The sequence below is a fragment of the Anabrus simplex genome, chromosome 1, assembly GCF_040414725.1.
Source record: "Anabrus simplex isolate iqAnaSimp1 chromosome 1, ASM4041472v1, whole genome shotgun sequence".
NCBI classification, from domain to species: Eukaryota; Metazoa; Arthropoda; class Insecta; order Orthoptera; family Tettigoniidae; genus Anabrus; species Anabrus simplex.
Genome location: NC_090265.1, coordinates 96,533,335 through 96,557,148, shown reverse-complemented (window position 1 = coordinate 96,557,148; position 23,814 = coordinate 96,533,335). Strand labels below are relative to the sequence as shown.

At 39.0% G+C, this 23,814-nt stretch overlaps 1 protein-coding gene across 1 annotated transcript in view; it reads right to left on the bottom strand.

Moving 5' to 3' along the window:
• Positions 1-13,005, bottom strand: part of LOC136862034 (MKI67 FHA domain-interacting nucleolar phosphoprotein-like) — a 39,670-nt gene extending 26,665 nt beyond the window's left edge. Inside the window, exons 1-2 of the mRNA XM_067138859.2 lie at positions 12,803-13,005; positions 12,448-12,621 (exon numbers count right to left, since the gene is read on the bottom strand). Of these exons, the coding sequence (XP_066994960.1) occupies positions 12,448-12,621; positions 12,803-12,901 (273 nt within the window). The 5' untranslated portion in view covers positions 12,902-13,005. The remainder of the gene's footprint in view (positions 1-12,447; positions 12,622-12,802) is intronic.
• Between the last annotated feature and the right edge of the window lie 10,809 nt (positions 13,006-23,814).

The following is a 23,814-nucleotide window of genomic DNA, read 5'->3' as shown; positions in this document are numbered from 1 at the left end:
CAGACTTGCCACACCTTGGTCTACCAAGTGACCACTGCTCAGCCCGAAGACCTGTATATTCAGAGGTGACGCACGGTTAGCGTGACAAATCCTCTCGGTCCTTATTCTTGGCTTTCTCAACCAGGGCTACTAGCTCGTCAGATAGCTACTCAATTGTCCTCATGTAGGCTGAGCAGACCTTGAACCAGTCCTCAGATCCACATAAAAATGCCTCACCTGGCAGGGAGTCGAAACTGAGGCCTCTGGTTAAGAAGCCGACTCGCTTCTCCTAGACTGTAGGGCCAAATTCCCAAAAGCAAGAAATAATTTTCAATGTTCTGTAACACAGTTAATTTTTGGTATTTACCGAGCAAGTGGCAGCATGATTTGGGTCAAGTAGCTATCAGCTTGCATTCGAGAGATAGTGAGTTCGAACCCCACTGTTGGCAGCCCTGAAGATGGTTTTCTGTTGTCTCCCATTTTCACACCAAGCAAATGCTGGCTGGGGCTGTACCTTAATTAAGGCCATTATCCCATCATCGCCATAAGAACTATCTGTAATGGTGCGAAGTAAAACAAATTGTAAAAAAGAAAAAACTTGTATTTACTCAAATGTATTACAGAAGTAGATTCAATAAGGTAACTCTTACCACTGAATTGTACAAATGGGAAAAAAATCACTGTTCCCATAAAAGATAGCTGTATTTATAATATATAAGTATATCACACAGTAATTTAACCAATAAGCATATATCTGAGTAGCCAAAAGTCATGGGAAGGCACTGAATGTGATGTTAATAACGAGTTGCTCTTCCGCAAGCCCTCAAAACAGCAGCAATACAGCGAAGCAATGACTCTACAAGGTGTTGGAAACATTCTGGAGGGATCTGGGCCCACAATTGGTCTTGTGTAGTTGGTGCGAGGTTCATGGAGCATACACCAGCATCCCATTAATGCTTGATCGGATTAAGATCGCGGAAGCTGGAGGGCCAATCCATTGTCCTGCTGAAACAGGGCATCATCTCCATCAGGGAACTCTCGAGCCAGAAAGGAATGCAGATGGTCTGAAAGAATGTCCACATAATATGCACCTGTCAGTGCTCCCTGCAGCCGGACAGTGGGGCCTAATTGTGACCAAGAGAACGCCACCCAGACCAGAACTGAACCACCGCCCGCCTGGACACAACCCTGTTGATACGCAGTATCCATAGCTTCATGGGGCATACACCACACTCTCACGCACCCATCAGTTCAAAACAACTGAACCGAGATTCATGAGACCATACCACACGCCACCACTGTTCCACGGTCCATTGCCAAAGTTTGCAGGCCCGTGCATGCCGTTGAGCTGTGTCGGGGTGTCAGCAAAGGGACACGAGTTGGTCATGGGCCAGTAAAGCCTATGCGGTGCAGTTGCCTCCTTACAGTCCACGTAGAAATGGGTTCTTGACTCCCAACATTCAACTGGGCGGAGATTTGACTCACAGCAGCCCGTCGAGCGCCCAGTATAGTTCTGCGGAGGTGATGTCCGTCAGTTACACGCCTGTGATCTTCCCGTGCGGCAGTTTATGTGGGTGGTAACATTCTTCCTTTAATATTAAAGATCCACGCTCGACACTGTTGACCTCGGAAATCCAAATTTGCATGTAATCTCCGCAATGCTATGACCCATGCACCAATGATCATCCCAGATTCAAAGTTGGTTAACTCGCAACCTGTTGCCATCTTCATGACACTGGCGTCTGTGACAGACTGCTCAGCTATGCCGCAGCTAGCCGCAACACTCAGGGGTCATACACGGCACATTTTCTAATGAGACACCCCTCCCGTGACTTTTTTAAAATGCTAGTGTCTTTACGTCGCACTGACACAGATAGGTCTTATGGCGACGATGGGATAGGAAAGGCCTAGGAGTTGGAAGGACGCGGCCGTGGCCTTAATTAAGGTACAGCCCCAGCATTTGCCTGGTGTGAAAATGGGAAACCATGGAAAACCATCTTCAGGGTTGCTGAGAGTGGGATTCAAACCCATTATCTCCCGGATACAAGCTCACAGCTCCGCGCTCCTAACCGCACAGCCAACTCGCCCGGTCCGTGGCTTTTGGCCACTCAGTGTATGTCAGAGGAGTCTAAATCAAATTTTCAGCCTTGGCTTAGTTCAAATACAATCGAAGACTTATTTATGCTAGAAGCAGCTTGGTCCAACCCATGGCCTCATAGAGATTTTGCTGGCCCTCGTTTACTTAATATAATGTTGTAATTAGAGCTGGGATTTGTATGTAGTTTCAAGAGGCAAAATATATAACAGAAAGAACCAAAACACAATTTATATTAAATTTTGCAACACAGTGAACAATCGTGTATTTATAATGTCCTCTGGATTATATCAATAAATCAGACATATATTCAATACAAACATATTTTCTTAGTTACAACACTGAAAGCAAGTTTATTCATTACAATGAAAAAGTTGGTCACTCAGGATGTTCCTATATGCAGAGAAAGATCTTTCAATGTCACATGATGTAACTGGGGTGAATTTTAGGAGAGGAATTTTTGCTGGAGAAATATCCTTGTGTGGATCAACATCATCTCCATTTAGAATTCAGCACATGCTGTGAAATGTTGAAATAAGCAGGATTTCTCTTTTTGCAATTTACTCTATACACTTGCGCAGCAGTTGGAGTCATAGAGGGTGCTATTGAAAAACTAACAGAATCTTGCAGCAGCAGTCCTGATGTTTCTAGACATTTGATGCTTTCTGGAAACCAGCTGAAGTTGCTGCTGATGTAGGCAATTGAGGAGATGAGTCACTGAAAGCAGCTGGTGATTCATAAACAGATACAGCACTTTCAGGATCAAAAGTATCTACAACAGTCTTTATAGCATCTAGGTGCTCATTATAGAAGTTAATGGCTTCTATCCATCTCATCAACACTGGTTCCAAGGGCAGTGGTATCATTAGCAATTGCTGTTTGATTTGTATAGTCTGGCTCTTTACAGAGGATCTTTTTCCTCTTTTCTTTCTTTAATTTGCTTTACACTGCACCGACACAGATAGGTCTTATGGAGACAATGGGATAGGAAAGTGGGAGTGGGAAGGAAGCGGTCGTGGCCTTAATTAAGGTACAGCCCCAGCATTGGCCTGGTATGAAAATGGGAAATCATGGAAAACCATCTTCAGGGCTGCCGTCAGTGGGGTTCAAACCCACTCTCCCAGATGAAAACTTACAGCTGTGTGCCCCTGACCGCACGACCAACTCACCCAGTTACAGTAGATCAAACAAGGATTTGAGGCACTGTCACTTTCCAGCTTCCCCAACACAAGATTTGCAATAAATCTACCCTTAGCATCCACTGTTTCATCAACAGCAGCCCATATGAAAGCATCACCTATATACTGTCTAGTACTATTTGAAACTACTGGCATATCTGATAGCGTGGCAAGCTTCAACATTTACAAAAGAAACAAAGTCTCTCATGGAGCATTGGCACTGCCGGTAGCTTCAAATAGCCTACACAGTAGCCTCCACAGTATGCAGTAGCCATGCGTCTTATCAGGTGTGCTATTTACCAACTGATGAGCCCAATTTAGCACACTGGAGTGAAATGCTGGCAACAGGAATGAGTTAGCCTGAAAATTTATACTGTCCAATAACAGACCCATTATATTGGTAACATACCACTAAGTTGAGCAGCTCGTCTCCTTTCTCCCAAGTCTCCCCAGCCCAAACTTTGCAACATTTTCATAACGCTACTCTTTTATAATAGGGTTTGAGGGAAGTTCCACCATTCAACACATTGTAAAATATATTAAATTTATTGGACAAAGACCGATTTCGACTCCTCTGGAGTCATCATCTGTTCTTGCTGAATACCAAATCAAGGGGAATCTGATAACATCATTAGGGTTGTCTACATACAACTTGATTGGTTGACATAAGACAACATAATAAAAAATTATACATAAAATGGCGATTGCCTGAAAACACATCAATGGGTTGCAAAACATACACCTTGAATTGTAACGTACACATGGTATTCAATACTTGGAACTTAAAAAGTTCTTAGTTCTGGTTTAAACTGTCGTGTGTTCATCAAACACGGAACACTGAAAACATATGCACTGGTTGAAAATATATACAAATCAACATGAAACACTTATGATGATATGAAACACATGGAGCTTTAAGAATGTTCTTGGAGTTGTTAGTCTTGTTTCAATCTAATTGGATCAAAGTGGATGAAATATACACACATTGAAATGAAATGCACACAAAGACATAAATTACTTGGCACTTAAAAAGTTCTTGGTTCTGGTTTAAAAAACTGTTGTGTGTTCATAAAACACAGAATAGACTCGTTGGTCTTGTTTCAATCTATTGGAAACATTTGCTAGTTGCTTTACGTCTCACTGACACAGACAGGTCTTTTGGCGATGATAGGACAGGGAAGGGGATGATGGGACAGGGAAGGGCTAGGAGTGGGAAGGAAGCGACCGTGGCTTTAATTAAGGTACAGCCCCAGCATTTGCCTGGTGAGAAAATGGGAAACCACGGAAAACCATTTTCAGGGCTGCGACAGTGGGGATTCGAACCTACTATCTCCCGAATACTGGCCGCACTTAAGCGACTGAAGCTATCAAGCTCGGTCTATTGGAAACAAATGCACTAGTTGAAAATATACACATTAACATGAAAATTTATATATACATTGACATGAAACACATTGCTTGAAATTTTCTTCACCAAACAGAAACGAAAAATAATTCATGCAGTAAAGGGTTAAGAAAGTTGATCTGATTTAAAACTATTTCCATAAACACATGGAATGTAGTTGAATGGTGGAAATTCCCTCAAACTCTTATTATATTATACGTCAATATGGAAATGAAAATCATAAGCTACGAACGCAACTCTTTTGCCGGAAATCACCCAGAACAAATAGAGCTGCTTTTCTTTGGATTTTTTCCAGTTCTCAAATTAAATAATCCTGGTGAGGGTCCCATACACTAGAACCATACTCAAGTTCGGGTCTCACCAGAGACATATGCCTTCTCCTTTACTACAACCCCTAAATATCCTCATAAACATGTGCAAAGATCTGTATCCTTTATGTATTTACAATACCGTTTATGTGATTATTAACACCTAGGTACTTACAGTGATCCCCATAAGGAACTTTCATCCCATCAACACAGTAATTAAATCTGAGAGGACTTTTCCTATTAGTGAAACTCACAACCTGGCTTTTAACCCCGTTTATCATCATACCATTGCCTGCTGTCCATCTTACAACACTGTTGTGGTCTTTTTGCAGTTGCTCACAAATTTGTAACTTATTAATTACTCTATACAATATAACATTATCCGCCCGACTCATTGGCTGAATGGTAAGCGCTGAGGCCTTCGGTTCAGTGGGTCCCGGATTCGATTCCCAGCGGGGTCGGGATTTTAATCGCCTCTGGTTAATTCTTCTAGCCCGGGGACCGGGTGTTTGTGTTTGTGCTAACACTTTCCTTTTTATATTCACACCACACACTACACTAACAACCACCACAGAAACACGCAATAGTGATTACGTCCCTCCATATAGGGTTGGTGTCAGGAAGGGCATTCGAATTCGGCCATAAAACAGGACCAAATCCACATGTGCGGCACAGTTCGCACCCGCAACCCCACAGGTGTGGGAAAAGCGGTAGAATAAGAAGAAGACAGTATAACATTATCCGCAAAAACTTTTACCTCTGATATCAGTTCTTTACTCCATATCAACATAAAGGTCCAATAATACTGCCTTAATGCGTAGGCAGAAGAGAAACGTGATTTTGTTTCTGGACAATGCAGCATCCAGATGTTAAAGTGACAAACATTAAGGTGATATCCTCCCACCAAACATGACCTGAGCCTGTCAAATCCTGGATGAGGGCAAAATTAAGAAGAATGTGTGTAGTTTCAGAACTATCATTTAAAATGTACAACATTATTATCATTATTAACATTAGCATTAATACTATTATTATAATTATTGTATCCTAATCTTCTTTGTACATATTAGGACAGAACGTCTGCATATATGAGTGCCACAAAACTAAAACTTCCTGTTTCACATTTTTTTCACATATTGAACATAATTACTTCCTGGAGAAAAAAAAAACCCTCCTAAATATTAATGAAATACTAATATGCAAAGCTGATATTCCTTTATCCAGTGAAACAGTCAGATTTTCTTAAATCTTTAATATATTTTCGGTGCACAATGCCTCATTTTCAAATTGATTTTCTTGAAATTCAATAAATTCTGTCTTACAAGTTTCATAACACGATCAGTTTTTAAGCTAGAGACTTCTGATTGTCACGAAAATGTTAGCAAACTTACCTACTCTTGTCAAAATATAAAATAAACCAAAAATGAGATTTTCCAACTTAAGGTACTGTTTTCTGAAGAGTGTCACATATGGAGATTTTGGTGGGCTAAATGCAATGTTATAGCAAAAGATGGAGGTAAAGTTATGGTTGGCCATAACACTGGGCTAGTAGGAGACATTAAAGAAAAAAAGGAACTAAATGTTTGCATTTTCACTGTATTATCCATCAAGAGGTTTCCTGTCCTTATGGTAATTTGTAGAGCTCAATTCATATGGAACAAACTGGCTCCTTGGCTGAATACTGAGCGCCCTCGCCTCTGATCCGTGGATTTTAACTGCATATGGTTAATTCCTCTCATTCAGGGACAGAGTACTTGTGTTTGTATTAATACACACCTCTCCTCATCTACACATACGATGGCATGTGTAGAGGACGTTTTACAATATACGCAGAAAAATATTTAGATCGCTCAGCATAAACACAGAGCCAAGTGCGAAATACAAGAATTTTGTCTTTTGTTGCTGTGTATGCGTGGGTTTGCTGTAATGATGGTAGGGATTGTGAACTTTTGTAGTGTTCTTCTTGGATTATAGGTGAAGTTTTTGCAAGTTCTGTGGCATTCATCATGAATATAACAGTTATTCGTTGTGAGGAATACTTCCCTACATCTGTTGTCACTGTACCTACATACAGTAAGCAATTAAAACAAACTTTGGCTATGGTAAAATACCTGGAACTTTTTCTGTGCAAGTTTCGGTTAGGATTTTTACCTAAAAAAACAAAAAGCAAGTTCTAATATATTTCTGACAATGACTAAGCATTACCGGGTGAAACTACAGGGTGCGCACAAAGTCTGTATACTCCTATTTATTATTTTAAATTAAATTAAGTTAAACTCAAACTGACACAATATAAAAGTACATATACTCATTATGTGTTTATTTCTACTTACATCTTACATCTTAGGGTCTAAAACATCCGAATATCCTCCATGGTCTCTGCACAGCTGAATACACTGCCGTGTTCTAATGCTCATATTAAGCAACATCCTTGGGGTCACAGTCTGGAAAGCTTCGCGCTCTGCATTTTTCAGATCATCGATTACAACATACCCTTGCTTCCTCACCTGTTCCTTGATGTAACCCCAAAGTGCGTCAATGGGTATTGTTAGATCAGGGCTCCTTGGTGGCCATGGAAAAGGAGCTGGATCATAGTCTGATCCTTGAGCGATCCAGCGATTCCTAAAGACTGCGTTCAGACGTTGTCGAACAGCCACTGCAAAGTGAACCGGCGCCCCATCATGTTGAAACCAAACAACATCTATGTTTTCCAGCATTCTGCAACTGCGGGATGAGGCAATCATTAATAATCTGGAGGTAACTATTCTGATTAACAGAACAATCCAAAAAATGTGGGCCAAACAGATGTGCTTGTTTCATTCCGGCCCAGATCATGACGCGAGGTGGGTTTTGCTCGATTTCGTGAAAAAATGTTGATTTTCTTTCCCCAAGAGTAAACACTGCGACTACAAGAGCTGCGATACAGCACACAATAGTCAGTAAACATGGCTTCTGCCTTCTGAGCCATTATTTGGAATTGTTGCAGCATCCGAACCACAAGCATCAACATGTCTCCAAATCATCTGATAATTCACTCACACTCAATGGATACCAACACCTCATTTTCAGATCCACTTTGATGTGTTTCCTAATGGTTGATTCCAGTATCTCCAACTCTGGCGCACGTTTCCACATGGATTTGACTGGAGATTGTTTGATAGATTTTTCCATGTTAACACAAAGTTCAAGTCTGGTGGATGGTCTTCCACTTCTTGGCGTGTCGCAAACACTGCCCGTTGAAAAAAGGCTTTCTTTTCCCATGCTAACAATGTCTTCTTTGTCAGTGACGCTTTCACAAACCACTCAAATAACTGTACCTCGCATTTCAAATTTACTTGCCAGAACAAGCTAGAAAGAAGACTATAGAGTGGCTAAGTTGGCTGCTACAGCGTTCAGGGTGGTGCCAAGGCGAAATAGCGACTTCATAGTCTAAGCACCATCCATATAGTTTCCTCCACTAACAGTGTGTTACTTTTAATATCGGTAGATTAGGTCGAACAAATTAACAGCATAAATAATGCTCTCTATGTGTGCAGCTCGCAATTGCATAAATTGTAGGGAAAACACAAAGGAAAGGTCTATATCATATTTCAAATAAGTTTTTCTTTAGTAAAGTGAGTCTATACAGTTGGTGATTATCAGAATTAAGTTATGTGTGTGCTTGTAACACAACCCAGCATGTTTACAGTAGGCCTACTTTTATTTTCCTGTGGGAACTGACAAAACAGCGAAACAAAAACAGTTTCTTGCCTGGCTGAGTGGCTTAGATGGTAGAGCGCTGGCTTTCTGAACCCAAGTTGGCATATTTGGTATCTGAAGGTGCTCAAATAAGTCACACTTGTGTCAGTAGATTTACCTGTCTGTAAAGGAACACCAGCGGGACAATACTCTGGCACTTCAGCTTCTCCGAAAACCGTACGAAAAACTATTGACACTATTTATTATTAAATGGCATCCTACAGAGCACAGTACCCGACATTTTGAAAATAAATATACGGAGAACAACGATGATAAAAGACGCTTGCTGTCCAACGTCACACCTACAAGTTTTTTAAATTTCCTACTCACCTCATACACTCTGCCTACGATACGGAGTAATATGAGGCCTTTCAGTCCTATATCACCACTACTACTGAGCAAGTTGGCTATGTTCTACATGGTACGTAGCTCTTAACTTGCATTTGGGATATAGTGCGTTTGAATCCCACTGCCAAAAGCCCTGATATCTGGTTTTCCGTGTTCCCATTTTCACATCAGAAACATGCGGGGGCTGCAGTAACTTAAGGCCACTGCCACTTCCTTCACAGTCCTAGCCTTGTCCTATCCCACACTAGCCATAAGACGTTTCTGAGAGGGTGCAACATGAGGCAAATAAAAAGTATTGTCATTACCAGAATCTTTGTCCATAAATGTGGAAGTGAACTACTGAGGTTAGTATATGATTTAAAATCATTAACACACTTATTGTTCTGATTTTTTTATTATTATTATTATTATTATTATTATTATTATTATTATTATTATTATGGGACACTTTATTACACCATTGTTCACTTCAAACCTTGTACTCCACAGCTCTAGGATACTTATTCTTCGTAAATTTTAATATTATTGCCTTTACATCCCACTGACTACTTTTCCGGAGATGGCAACGTACCGGAATGTTGTCCCGCAAGAGTTCTCTTACGTGCTAGTAAATCTACCGACACAAGGCTGACTGCTTTGAGCACCTTCAAATACCACCGGATTGAATCAGGATCGAACCTGCCAAGTTGGAGCCAGAAGGCCAGGGCCTCAACCATCTGAGCCATTCAGCCCAGCGATATTACTATATTATTATTATTATTATTATTATTATTATTATTATTATTATTATTATTGCTTAGTGTCCGGCCCCTTGGCTGAATGATCAGCGTGCTGGCCGTCAGTTCAGAGGGCCCCGGATTTGACCACGTCAAGGATTTTAACTGAGTAGTTGATTCCAGGCAACTGAGAAGAGACCAGGAAATGTTATTATTCAAGTGATAGGCTATGAATTATTTCTTTATGTTGTTATATTATTTTGGACAAGGTTTTCTGTTCTATACTTTAATTATTGTAAGGCTAAATTTGTTTAATGGCATTGTATTGTGATTTCTTTTGTAATTACTGGAAATGTGTCAATTTTCCTTCTTTACACAATAAATGTAAAGCATGTGCCTGTATCTTGTAGTTTACAGCCTTTATAAAAAGACATTATGTATCGTAAGAGTGCTTTCCTAATTAAGAAAACTGAAATGGTATTTTATTTCTTCAGCCTGTGTACTTGCTTGATCACCACGCCCCCTTGTTTTGATCGCTTAAAATATGACGGATGTGCCGTTCAAGTAAATTCAAATATCGTGGTCCAATAGCCACTCTATAGTCCTCTTTCTAGCTCGCTGATTTGTCCAAACAGGGGCCAGCAAAAGTTTCTCAATCGCATAATCACCTGTATCAGCCATTCTTTCAAGATCTTGGCACCAACTGCTATCAATGCCGGCCCCACGGTGTAGGGGTAGCATGCCTGCCTCTCGCCCGGTGGCCCCGGGTTTGATTCCCGGCCAGGTCAGGGATTTTTCTCTCAACCTGAGGTCGAGTTCCACTCAGCATACGTGATTAGAATTGAGGAGCTATCTGACAGTGAGATGGCAGCCCCGGTCTCGAAAGCCCAGAATAACGGCCGAGCGGATGTGTCTTGCTGACCACACGGCCCCTCATAATCTGTAGGCCTTTGGGCTGAGTAGCGATCGCTGGGCAGGCCAGAGCCCTTTCAAGGGCGTCAAGTGCCGTGGGGTTTGCTAAATGCTATCAATAATCCAAGTCTATAACAATGGATATCTGACAATAGTATAATAATAATGTTATTTGCTTTACGTCCCACTGACTACTTTTACGGTTTTCGGAGACTCCGAGGTGCCAGAATTTGGTCCTGCAGTAGTTCTTCTTAATGCGAGTAAATCTAGACATAAGGCTGATGTATTTGAGCACCTTCAATTACCATGGAACTGAGCCAGAATTAAACCTGCCGCGTTGGGGTCAGAAAGTCAGCGCCTCAACCATCTGAGCCACTCAGCCCGGCATCTGACAATAGAAATAAATATTAAATGAGTAGGGGTATATGGGCTTCATGTGCACTCTGTATAAGTACATTGTTTAAAATCTGCTCTAGATTCTGTTATGATGGTGCTATGAATACCTACTTGGAAACTGTTTGTGGTGGGGCTGTAATTACTTAATCTTTTTGCAGCTGGGGTAACAAACATGTTCACCGCACACCACTGCACAGAACTGTATAGGTACCAGCAGTTAAGCAAAACCTTACACACAAAGGGTTCGTGCTAATTACTATAAATCCGTGAAATCCCACATGATCTTGCACTCCTGAGTAATGAATGCTTTATCACTCGGGAGTTTGGATAATAAAATTCCAGGATGTGTAAAAGACCAATTTCATTGTTGTATCCGTTTCTTTTCTAACTCAACAGGGCTTCAAGAGCATGGTGTGTAGTTCCTGAGACAAGCAACCCTAAGAATGTAACTGAATTACTGTTTTGCTACAACCTCAATTGGATGGTGTTATGCATCATTTGATCAAGTGCCAAAGTTTTTTTTTTTTTCCGATTATTGCTCCATCTGGTAGCTAAAGGTTTAAACTTTTTATATAGTTTATTGTCTGGAATTTTCTTCTCAACGTGGTTTTGCAGAAAATGAATCGTTAAATTAAAGGTTTCACCATTTCTGAGTCACAATTACGCATCAAAATTGCAGGAATTAGCAAAAGAAATCTGTAGATTAATATGATCAATATAACACATAATGTGGTATTTGGCAGAAGATTATCCTGTACTCAAAGGAGCAATATAATTTGTTAAGTAGTGCATTATTCTACAATGCACGGAATTTTTTAAAATCAGATATCACTAAATGACAATTTTGCTGGTTAGTAAATGATGCACTGCAATAAAGCATCAAGTGACCAACAAGTTCAAATTATCTCAGATTACGACAAATTTAAAATCAAGAAAATCCACGTTTTTATCTTCATTTTCGCACATAAAACTTCTTATTTCGCAGGAAAGATGAATTAATACAAAGGATTTTGCGATTGTGTAAATATCTGGGAATCTACTTTTAGCGCCAGGTCAGGTGATGCAGAACACCATCCAACTACAGTACCATAAATCCATGTCAAATGTATGACAAAATAACATAGATGTTACCAATCGTACAGAGAATTTAAAACAATGATATTACTATGATTATAGAGTATGTATTTCAAACTTAATTGCCGCTTTTCGTTATATTCCTTTTCATTTCCTTATGCCAGAATAATACAACGTCTGAATCTATCTATATAAATTCGGAGACGACGTGCAATACACGTGTACACTATGAAACTGTATTAAAATATAATAATGAAAAGAAGAATTAATATTAAAATGAAAGAAATAGGTAACAAACCTTTTTACTCCTAGCTAGTTTTATCCTAGTAACATGACCAAATTGATTGAAATATTTTCTCATTTCATTTTCATAAAAACCAGGAGGGATATGACTGAGATAAACAATACCACGAGATTCGTCTTCAGATGCCACGGGCGCTGGTTTTATCACTTTAACATCATCTTTCGAGTCCTAGAAAGTAAAATACATACAGTTAATACATTGCCACACAGTTGATTTTCCACATCCTTTATCTATCTATACGGAGAACACTGTTCCTAACTTTGGAAGCATGTTAAAATTACTTAACCTCAAACTATAGGCTATCACAAACACACGATGTCACGTATCTCAGGTATCCAGCAATACTCACTTCAACTTTAATAAAATTCTGTCTCTTTTTAACATATTTCACTGCTCTAGTAAATACTGACTGAGACGATTTCTTGACTGAAACTTTCTTGGAAGACATTCTGCTTGATCCCAAAGCGATATTTAAACGTAGCACCCTATACCACCCCACGACCCACTTCGGTAACTTGGGTTCAAAGACATCAAGGCCATAGTAAGTCAAGGACGTGCTACATAATCAAAAACCTGCATCCAGCGCCTCGCGCAGAAATTCGATTGGAGTGTCGACTATGACTAGATATCACAAGAATACATCGTGAATTACTACATATTGACGACTCCTGCGTATTATCAGTAATTAGAAAATTACCATATTTGCCTGCTATACAATTACAAACGTAATACCAAATACAATTAGATAATAATAGTAGTAGTGGTAGTAGTAGTAGTAGTAGTAGTAGTAGTAGTAGTAGTAGTAGTAGTAGTAGTAGTAGTAGTAGTAGTAGTAGTAATCCCCCACCGAAATGACTTGACAAATTTAAACACGCTTCTAGAAAGATTGACCCTGAACAGAATATCACCAATAATTGAAGCTTTAATCCTAATTGAACAAGCAGTATTCCACCCTGGCCGAGATTGCAGCGACCAAGTCCTTTTCCTGGCCACCTTTGTGGAAGATGGATTTGAAAAGAATTTGAAGAGCGTCTTTGTCTTTCTGGATCTCACAATAGGATACGACACCGTTTGGAAGGAAGGTCTGTTACTAACATTGGTCAAGGATGTTCCCTGTACGAAGATTACAACCTTGATAGACAACACGCTAAGTGACAGATTATTCCAAGTTTTCTCCGAGAACAGCAGAAGCCTATTCCTAAAGCTGAATAATGTCTTACCACAATGTTCGGTTCTCTCGCCTGCTCTTGTTAATTTGTATACCCACGATTTTCCTAAAACAGTGTCCCGAAAATTCATATATATGGATGATATCAACCTCACTGTTCAGTGTACCTGTTTTGCTGAAGCGCTGGATGTTGACGTCCATATCCTTGTAGTTCTTGTTGATTACTTCAAAACATGGTGTTTGCAACATAACCCACAGAAAAGCGAAGTAACTGCTTGTCACCTGAATAATAGGCTTGCAAACTACTTCCCCAGAGTGATTTTTAGAGGAAAGGCACTACAGCACATTGGCACCCTTAACTATCTGGGGATGAATCTGGAGAGATTCCTAACATACAGAACATACCTACGTAAATCTACTGCAAAACTGAAGAGGCATAAAAACCTTCTTCAGCGCCTAGCTGGAACACGTTAAGAACAAGTGATATAGTGCGTATCTATTCTTCAGCTGAGTACTGCTCCGCGGTATGGCTCAACAGCTGCCACCAGTAACGGCGATTAAGGGGGGCGATTTTAGCAGTCGCCTACTCACTTTGTGGAGGAAAAATTACCTTTTTATTCCATTTTAGCCAGTTGAAACTAGGAATTATAGGAATAATTAAAAAAAGCAATTGGTGCAATCTCTGTTGTCTTATCAGCTGATTCTTTCCTTTATTTAATTTAATTATTAACAAAATTATCAAAAATACGCACAAAATGACATTCGACGTGGCTAACTGATTTGTATAGCGCCACAGCAAGTAGTGGATAGTTTGCAAATGCTGTGAGGAAGGGTAACAGAGGTATATCTTTTGCCAAGGTCGTGGACACTGAGGTATGATTCAAGTGCTTGCCGCGTGACATCGTCAGTCTGGCAGTCTATTTAATTCTGTCTGTTAGTTTCTTAGAGTGTAGTCAAATACTAAATGTTTTTTAATTTTATAATCACGCCATACTTCTATTTAATTATAATACGTTTGTAATATTGCTTTTGGTGACATTTGTATTGTATAGTATTGAATCAAAAGCTCAAAAAACTATTATTGCCGCATTATTAGTAAATTGTCAACCTTTACCGCTCTGTCAAAATTGGCTGAAAGACCATCAACAACTTACCATTTTGTAGCTTTATTCAGTTTTGATGTGAATATCCCTCAACCCGGGTACTTTTTGTTGTCTGTATATCTCCCTCCACTTCTAATTCCCAATTGCCGCTCCTGGCTGCCACACTCACCTTGTGGATATTCAGCTCCGCCACAACATGCGAATCATAACTGGTACATTCCTGCCTACTCCAATGAAGTGGCTTCCAGTGCTGAGTATCATCCTGCCTCCTCCGATCAGAAGACAAAAATCTTGTTCATCTCTGGTCTATAAAGCTCAAGAACATAGCACTCCCAATAGATGAAGACGTGAGTCAACTAGGAACATCTAGACAAAATTCTCGCAAACCGGCATATAAAACTGACTTGGAATTGATAAACAATCACTTCAACTCCGGAGACAAATGGCCGAATGAGTGCACATCTTCCATACCATCAGGCATCCTGAAAGTTGAGAACCCAAATGTAAAACTTAGTGTCATTAATCTGCCTACGTGTGTCTTGAGTAGAGATATCTTTGCTGTAAATATTTGAAAGTATCTATGCTTTGTGCAGAAGATCACTGACACTTAATTTTAGTGGAGATTTTGGTTTCATAATTTCACATAATTTCACTTAATGCACTGAAACGACACTGTGTTTGATTCATTATGATCAGAGTTTGGAAGTAATTGATTAAATGCAATCGAATTACATTCTTAGCAACTTATACTTGTAATCGTTACTTTTTACAAAATGTATTTTTACTTGTAATTTGCTTCTTCAAATAAAAATAGAAATCGTTACATCCTAGTATTTGATATGCATTGCACGGAAACAGAAACGGGCAAAGAATAAATTACAAAGAAGAAAACTTTCTCAATTTGAATACAGCAGAACTAGTGACTACACCAATCCTGGATGAGGTACTTTCTTACCTCTTCTGCATTAAAAAAAACACTTACACCAACATACGAACGGTGTGCTTAAAATTAACCACAGGTATTTCTTCAAGTGTCCCTGAAGAGTGTCTTTTTCAATAAATATAAAGATGAACGTCCCGCCATAGACGTCAATGCTTAGCGATGGGGATATTAATATAGAAGAAACTATCACCCAAATGAGTATTAGTATAGTTTAGTTCTTGTTATAAACTTGTCAGTGTCATTACGTTTTGTGGCACTGCGAGGTGGTACCGGTCACATAATTGGTTGCACAACACACTCACACACAACTACCGCTCTGACTGTGGTAGGATTATTTCATACATACCTCGTGTCTCGTAGTGGAAGCCATGAATGGCGAATCGTGTCGCTGCGTGTCTTAGATCTTGATTATCCTTCGTCCAGTTTCTCTCAGTCGTGGGACTCGTAGCGTAGAAATCTAGTTTTATATCTCTCCTCCCAGCTTCTCTTCTGCTCTGCTCTGCAGATACAGGAACAGTCGTATTCTGAGATCTTCAGTGTACAAGGACTCCTTAGCGAGTTCGTAGATCATCCTCGACGGTGCTGTTTTCCCCATCTCTCAGAGCATATTTTAGAAGGCTAGTTTTGACACTTTCAATTTTCTCAAAATCCCTGAATTGTAGCTTTTCCCAAATCAGCTCCAGTCCGAAAGATATAACGGGAGGATAGCGGAGTCAAAAAACATCATTGCTGTTGTTAGAAATACGAATCACTCATTCTTTATGGAGAAAATTGCGGCTATTACTGTTTTCTCTTGAATAAGACATAAAAAGTCTTTGTTCTAGTTTGCAGACTGATCCCTAGATATTACTGAAATTGGTGACAGTTATTAAGGGCTCGCGATTCAGATCGAGAATATCCCTCGCGAGATTTTTGCCCCTGCTTTCTAAAGATCAGTTATACGGTCTTCTCTAAACTGATAGCAAGAAGGCCTTTTTCCACCCACTTGTCCAATTGTAGTAAAGCTGCTTGTAGATCTTCTCTATTTGTTGAGCCCAGTACCATGTCATATGCGTGAAGGGGGTGTTTGTTTTCGTCATACATTTCAGTGTGTCTGCAATGTCTGCTCTGAGTACCTATATTTAACAACAATGGGCTCAAGGGATCACTCTGTAGGACGGATAATATTAAGAACCAATGAATCTATTTTCTAAGTAAATGGCAAATTACTGAAACGCTGAAACGCTAAGACTGGATGTGTTTTGGCAAAACCTCCAGCAAAGTCTGCAATGCAAAACTGAGTGACGAAATGGCTTGAACGGGTTCTGTAGCGAATACAAACAATGGCACTACAGCCCCCTTGAAGGGCCTTGGCCTACCAGACGACCGCTGCTCAGCCCGAATGCCTGCAGATTACCTGGTGTCGTGTGCTCAGCACGACGAATCCCCTCGGCCGTTATTCTTGGCTTTCTAGACCGGGGCCGCTAACTCGCCGTCAGACAGCTCCTCAATTCTAATCACGTACGATGAGTGGACCTTGAACCAGCCCTCAGGTCCAGGAAAAATCACTGACCTGGCCGGGAATCGAACCCGGGGCCTCCGGGTAAGAGGCAGACACGCTACCCCTACACCACGGGACCAGCGAATACAAACTATAACTATCCGAAAAGAGTTCGATCACCAGAAAGCAATGCTCGACTGAAGGAAAACCTGGAACGAAGTTCGACGAAATATCAATGCCGTTTACCTGTGCAGGTGGATATTAAGAGATAAACGTGTCGGAACATTATCCAAAAGGACCTGCATCTGTATTCTTACAAATTTTCTGTTGTGCATGCGTTAAAGCTTCCAGACGAACCTTCGCGTGTTGAGTTCTGCCGGTGGTGTTTGAGTGAAGTAGAGTTAGGACTTTTGGATCCTCAGTTTTTCATTTATTCAGAAGAGACCATTTCCAGCATCATCTGTGATGTTTATTAACAAGGCTCAATCTCGCGTCAGTCCTATTGCAAATATTGTCCGGGCTAGTTTTGTTTTGCCACCATGTACTTAATACCTTAGGATATTTTTGAGTTTTCTTTAACCTACAAGACCACGTCACATCGAGATGATAAAAAGTCCGGGTACTATAGTTATGCTTGGTGTTCCTACGTCCTAGCAAATCATTACTGGGTTTATTACTCTGATACAGTATATCAGAAGATTATATTCGTATAAACTGATTATTGTTAAGATAAATGATACTGGTTTACAGTGCAAGTAATGGGGACGCCGGCAATGGTGCGTTATGTAAATATTGTGCTAAGTTGCACATTGCTACTAGTTTTAAGTATTTACTCTACATTATGGTAAAGTCTCAGGTTTTTTATGGGAATAATCTCATCAACTGGTGCAACAGCTTCATTTTGAAGACAAACTGGAGTTTCATTGTGTTTCAACGTTGGATGATTACGATTGAGTACGGATTTCGCGAGATACTTTGAAAATAGCACCATGACAGACTAAGAAGGAGAACAAACTCTGACAAGACCTAAGATGTGAAGATACTCAACATTGAAGTCATCAGTCCCAGGATGACCACCCATCAGCTCAAGACGGGATTAAATGGGTTAAATTGACTTATTAAATGATTAACTTATTAACTTGTAGTTTTATAAAATCTTGAAGTCTTTTTGACTTGATAATTTAAGTTCGGTTTAAGTTAGCTAGGCATTTTGAATGCCATATTTTGCTCTCTACGTTATGTAGAGCGTTTCTTCGAAATAGCATATAGCCTAATAAGGCAAGTGGTGTCTATTTCAGTATTTATTTCACTAGATCTTTAAAGATATTTTTGATATATAAAGTTGATGATTGAATCTTCTATTTTAAACCAATTTCATATAGAGACCAGAAGTTAATAAAATGTAATCATAACAATATCACGACCGTCCGTATTAAATTTAGTAGATAATTCACTGCAATGTGACAGTTTTATTAATTTCGAGCTTATATATATATGATTAATATTTTCCATAAGCCACGATACGTCGTGGTAAAAGATATTACATGTTCATTTTTTAATTAATCTCACTTTTAGTGGACATGGGAACCCATGATTTAATAATAATAATAATAATAATAATAATAATAATAATAATAATAATAATAATAATAATAATAAATAGAATGAGTTCCATTTTTGTGTTTTTCTTGCTTGGCTTTACTTAGATGATAGGAGACAATTTTTATCAGCTCCAGTTGTGTCGATAGTGATGTTTTGTGCTGTCTTGTGGTACAGTTACTTTTGGTGACCATCGAGTAAGGATGTAAATGTTACACAAATTTTGCAAAGTTTGGATAGGGAAGACTTGGGAGAAAGGAGACGAGCTGCTCAACTAAGTGGTTCCGAGCTTTCAGTGGAGAGATGGCGTGGAATGACATTAGAAATTGTATAAGTTTGATTAGCGTCTTTAAAAGTAGGAAAGATCACAATATGAAGATAACGTTGGAATTTAAGAGGAAAAATTGGAGCAAATATTCGTTTATGTGAAGGGGAGTTAGGGATTGGAATAACTTACCAAGGGAGATGATCAATAAATTTCCTATTTCTTTGCAATCATTTAAGAAAATACTCGGAAAACAACAGAAAGGGAATCTGCCCCCTGGGCGACTGCCCTAAATGCAGATCAATAGTGATTGTTTTATTTATTTATTTATTTATTTATTTATTTATTTATTTTATTCATTTGTGTATTTATTTATTTATTTATTTATTTATTTATTTATTTATTTATTTATTTATTTATTTATTTATTTATGTATTTATTTATTTATTTATTTATTTATTTATTTATTTATTTATTTATTTATTTATTTATTTATTTATTTATTTATTTATTTATTTATAATGTTTGACACCGTAAGGTGTTTTTTAATGGAGAACTTCGGAATTTTTTTATCACAATGTGAAGATTTGACGTTATAAGGTATTCTTACATAAATTTAAAGCCACAGTGTAACGTGTATGATAATATTTCCTCGTCGTAAATTAAACTTGTGTGGATGGACACCCTTTCTGGGTTCTTATACATCAATGTTATTGTACATTGAAGATTGATTCCTATGATAATGGTGAAGACCATGTTCATCTTGATATAGTTTCCGATATGTAACCAGGGATTTTTGTTGTAAGCAGGTCACGATCCACTAATAGGGCCTATTTGATTCAGATAACAGGACAGCGTGAATAAAGCATAACATTCTTCTGAGTAAAAATGTTCATAACGTTTTACCCGATCTGCGACGTGTAAATAATAATAATAATAATAATAATAATAATAATAATAATAATAATAATAATAATAATAATAATAATAAATATATTTCCTCGAATTGGGTTGACATTACCGAAAGTATATCAGAAAATGGCATAAGGGAAAATTACAGCTAAACTAGCCAGCCCATTAAATGATCAATATACCGGGCGAGTTGGCCGTGCGCGTAGAGGCGCGCGGCTGTAAGCTTGCATCCGGGAGATAGTAGGTTCGAATCCCACTATCGGCAGCCCTGAAGATGGTTTTCCGTGGTTTCCCATTTTCACACCAGGCTGTACCTTAATTAAGGCCACGGCCGCTTCCTTCCAACTCCTAGGCCTTTCCTATCCCATCGTCGCCATAAAACATATCTGTGTCGGTGCGACGTAAAGCCCCTAGCAAAAAAAATTATCAATAAACAGCGCCTATATGTTTTCCAAAACAATTAAAATACGGCAACACTAATAACAATAATAGTAATAATAATAGAATAATATCAATAATAAAGCTAAAAATAGAATTCAAAGTAGTCGTTGATTTCACCGAAATATTACGTACCGGTACCTAGGCCTCGCACCGATGACAGATCATTTGCACCACACTCCTTGTTTGGACGGGCAAGGAGGGAGGACGCGCCACCGAGCACTTCAATGAGATAAGTTGTATTTCTCTAGTATTAAAGTGTATAATCTTAATTTATAAACAAATATGATGTTCTTCCAAGAATGTGTTTTTACAGTTATGTTGTAGTCATGTAGGTGTTATAATTAGACTGAAAAGCATTCAAGTTGCATTAACTGAGTGGATACTGGAAAGTATGTCTTCTTCTTCTTCGTTTAGGCCTACGATGAACCACGTGATTCTTAACTCTGGTGAGCTCTTTTCTTCCTCTTAGCCCAGTATTCCTTCATTCTAGCGCTATGGATGTCTTTCTTTCTTAAGTCCATTTCACTCCTACTCCTGGGCGCAGTGATTTAGTTGTTAGTGACTGGAGAGAGTCAGATGTCTTGATTGACTTTCTGAACTTATCTCAGTTGTAAATGTCATTGTGGTCAATGTTTAGGTATTGTAGGTCTTACCGAACTGAATTCGTCCATTTGGCATTTGTTGCTTTCCCTCTAGATACAATGTTGAAGATACTGTAGTGAGTCTCTGGCTGTCCATCCTGACTACGTTACCATAGACCAATATTTTTTCTTCCTCATAGCTGTTCTAATGGTCTCTATTTCACTGTACAGTTCCTTGTTGTGCCTGATTCTGTACCATCTCCTTCTTTAATGGGACCCATAATCCTTCTGAGGATCTTTCGCTCTTTCAGTTCTAGTTTTCTGAGTTGTCCTTTTCGGGTCATGTTTAGGCATTCTGAGGCGAACAGTACAGATGGTCTTACTACGGTGTTGTAGTGTCTAAGTTTAAGATTCAAGGAGAGGGATTTAGTCTTGTGCATGTTCTCACAAAGATGATAAGCTCTTTCTAATTTAGTGCATCTACTCTTCATTGCAAGGTCCTCATAAGCATTTGTGGTTATCCATTCTCCAGGATTTTTGAATGAGTTAGCCTTGTGTAATTATTTTATCCCCCAAAGGAATGAAGTTGGGTGCTTCTCTGATGTTGGTCAGAAATTATGTTTTATTGACAGCGATATTCAGCCTTACTTTAGCTGCTATGCGTTCTAGGGAGGATAGCTGGTATGTAGCTTCCTGCATAATTGAAGCTAAGAGTGTGAGGGCATCTGCGAAGGCTAAGCAAGTGACTGTTAACTTGTCTTTTTTGTAGCCGATTTTTAATCCAGAGTTGTCACCTAGTGTGTTCGTCCATTCCCGAATGACCTTCTCCAGCAGACATTTAAACAGGATGGGGGACAAACCATCTCCTTTTCTAACACCTGCTTTGATCTAGAAGCTTTTTGATAATACCCCTCTGAATTTGACTTTGGACATGGTGTTCGTTAGCGTAAAAGTATGTCTTCATTTTTAACACAAATAAAATAAAGTAATTTTTGGTATACTGGTACCTACCAGAAGTAGTCTTTACCCTTTCCGTATACTACTACTTTCTTTTATTTCTCTTAGCTGAAACCGCTTAGGATCATGATACTTAACCCCCAAAAAAGTTCAAGCAATCCATCCTTTATCATTTCAAAATAGTAATACAGTATTTAGATGTCAGTTAAAGCAGCGATACAGCTCTTCAATATTAAAGTTGTGCCTATAATCACCTATAGTCTACAACTCGTCTGGGAATACCTGAATATTAATAGTCTACGACGAATAGAGAAAGTCAAAGCCGCATACTTGAAGAGAGCTCTGGGGCTTTCGAAGTATACACTATCTCGACTTGTGTATGTTCTGACAAGGGAATCTTTCCTGATCGAAGAGCTACGCTTCAAGATGTCACTACCATCCACGACAAATTACGATCGACTACTTACGGAACTGAAGCAGAAAAGAGAAGACATTTGGTTAGATTTCTATGCAACAGATGCTATGACAACGCGGGGATGGATGGAAGCGAACTACGAATTAAGACATATTGTAATTAGATTGGCTGTTCATGGCTTTCACTTTAAGCTTTGCAAAACCAAAACATTTCATGAACCTGAATTCGGATGCATGTGTAAATTGTGCGATCGTGAATGTGATAGATACCACGTCTTAACATGTCTTAATAGAGGGAAATCATTGACTAAATTCTGTTCAGAAGAATGAGACCTATGTGGAAATGTTAGAATTAATGTACTTACTTACATGGCCATTTGGCTGCAATAAAACTATTCCCCACAACATTCCTAAACACGCACCAACATTCTTAGTTGTCATGCTTGATCTGGCGTAACTAGTCGCACCGTGAGGCTTCAACGACCGAAGGTGTTCTGTTTAGTTGATACTACGATTTGTATCACCCAGGAAAAAATACGAACGAGACTTTTCGTAAGATGGCGGTGGAAATATAAATATAACCGAACACGATCAATACTCCATGCAATTCTTGCGAAATATTTCGTTTTATTAATGTTGACGATTTAAACCCTTGTGCTTTCGAGAAAGTGCTAATTGAATGTGTGTATTATCTGCGCACTTTTTATCGATAGATTTGTGTACGGGTTTGAGGAGTAAGGAGGGAGCAATTCCGGTTCCAGTAGTACTGCCAACTGAATGGAAATGAAATCAGAATTGAATCGATAATATGATCGATCGATATGAATTTTGCTGAACCTTTGTTATCTTAAGCCAACAACTGTGTCACACACACGTTATATAACATTATGTATCATTTCTCGATGCGAATCTTATTCATAGAGTGAATTCTATAGTTTGGCTTTGCTGCGTAAATAACAACAGTACTAGTACGTAAAGGGTACGCCAGATGTCGCCCAGCAATGCATAAGCGATTCATAGTTTGTGTTTCAAGGGTTGCCAGTACGAATCTCGAAGATTGCCGAGGTCGACCAATTCAGCACTAGGGCAGGACGAATAGAAGTACATAGTGTGACGACTTCTGCTGTTTGATATGTTCCTACACTACGCGGCGCTGGTGTAGGTAAACAGGGATCAGCTGTCCCTGAACATGTGATTTTAAATGAGATCTGATGTGACTTAATTCGGAATTTATCGTTTAAATAAATTATTTTAAACCGTGTGTTTATTATTGTTATGTTTGAGGAATGTGCATTCTCTTTACTGACCGATGATTGTGTTTATGTGCGATCTGTGTTTCGTGCAAATTAAGATTATAGTGTTCCTTGTTTTGAAAGTAATATGTGAAAAATACGTAGGACTTATTTTACATTTAGTAAAGATTTAATGACATTACTTCTGAAATTGGTTCGTCATTGTCTTAACGAATATGTCAAACGGGTATGTGTGTATAGAGCTA